General features: G+C 52.4%; 1 protein-coding gene across 1 annotated transcript in view; it reads right to left on the bottom strand.

Moving 5' to 3' along the window:
* Positions 1-14: 14 nt before the first annotated feature.
* The window catches only part of LOC104276425 (polypeptide N-acetylgalactosaminyltransferase 6-like), a gene marked incomplete at both ends in the record, with an annotated part of 2,639 nt that continues 2,363 nt past the window's right edge, over positions 15-290 (bottom strand). Inside the window, one exon of the mRNA XM_009872729.1 lies at positions 15-146. Within this exon, the coding sequence (XP_009871031.1) occupies positions 15-146 (132 nt within the window). The remainder of the gene's footprint in view (positions 147-290) is intronic.

The following is a 290-nucleotide window of genomic DNA, read 5'->3' as shown; positions in this document are numbered from 1 at the left end:
TGTTCTGCACTTACCGCTCCGTAAAAACTCGGAGCGAGGTCCGGGACAAACATCTCCGGGTAAACGTTCTGGAGGTACCAGGTGAAGTTCTTGCAGTGGAGCCGCTCCCTCAGCTTGCGCCGGTCTGTAATGTCACCATACGTCTTCTATCAACAAAGTCACGTAAGAAGATTAAACTAACCTCCGAAGCCAGCAAGGGAAAAACAAAACAAAAAAAGCGCCTCTCCCGAGCCAGGGTTCAGAGCTGAAGGGTCCTCCTGCCTTTGTCATCACTCGTCACGGCACGCCCA

This window comes from Apaloderma vittatum, unplaced genomic scaffold (assembly GCF_000703405.1).
Source record: "Apaloderma vittatum isolate BGI_N311 unplaced genomic scaffold, ASM70340v1 scaffold27107, whole genome shotgun sequence".
Lineage (NCBI taxonomy): Eukaryota > Metazoa > Chordata > Aves > Trogoniformes > Trogonidae > Apaloderma > Apaloderma vittatum.
This window is presented reverse-complemented; position numbering and strand designations above follow the sequence as displayed.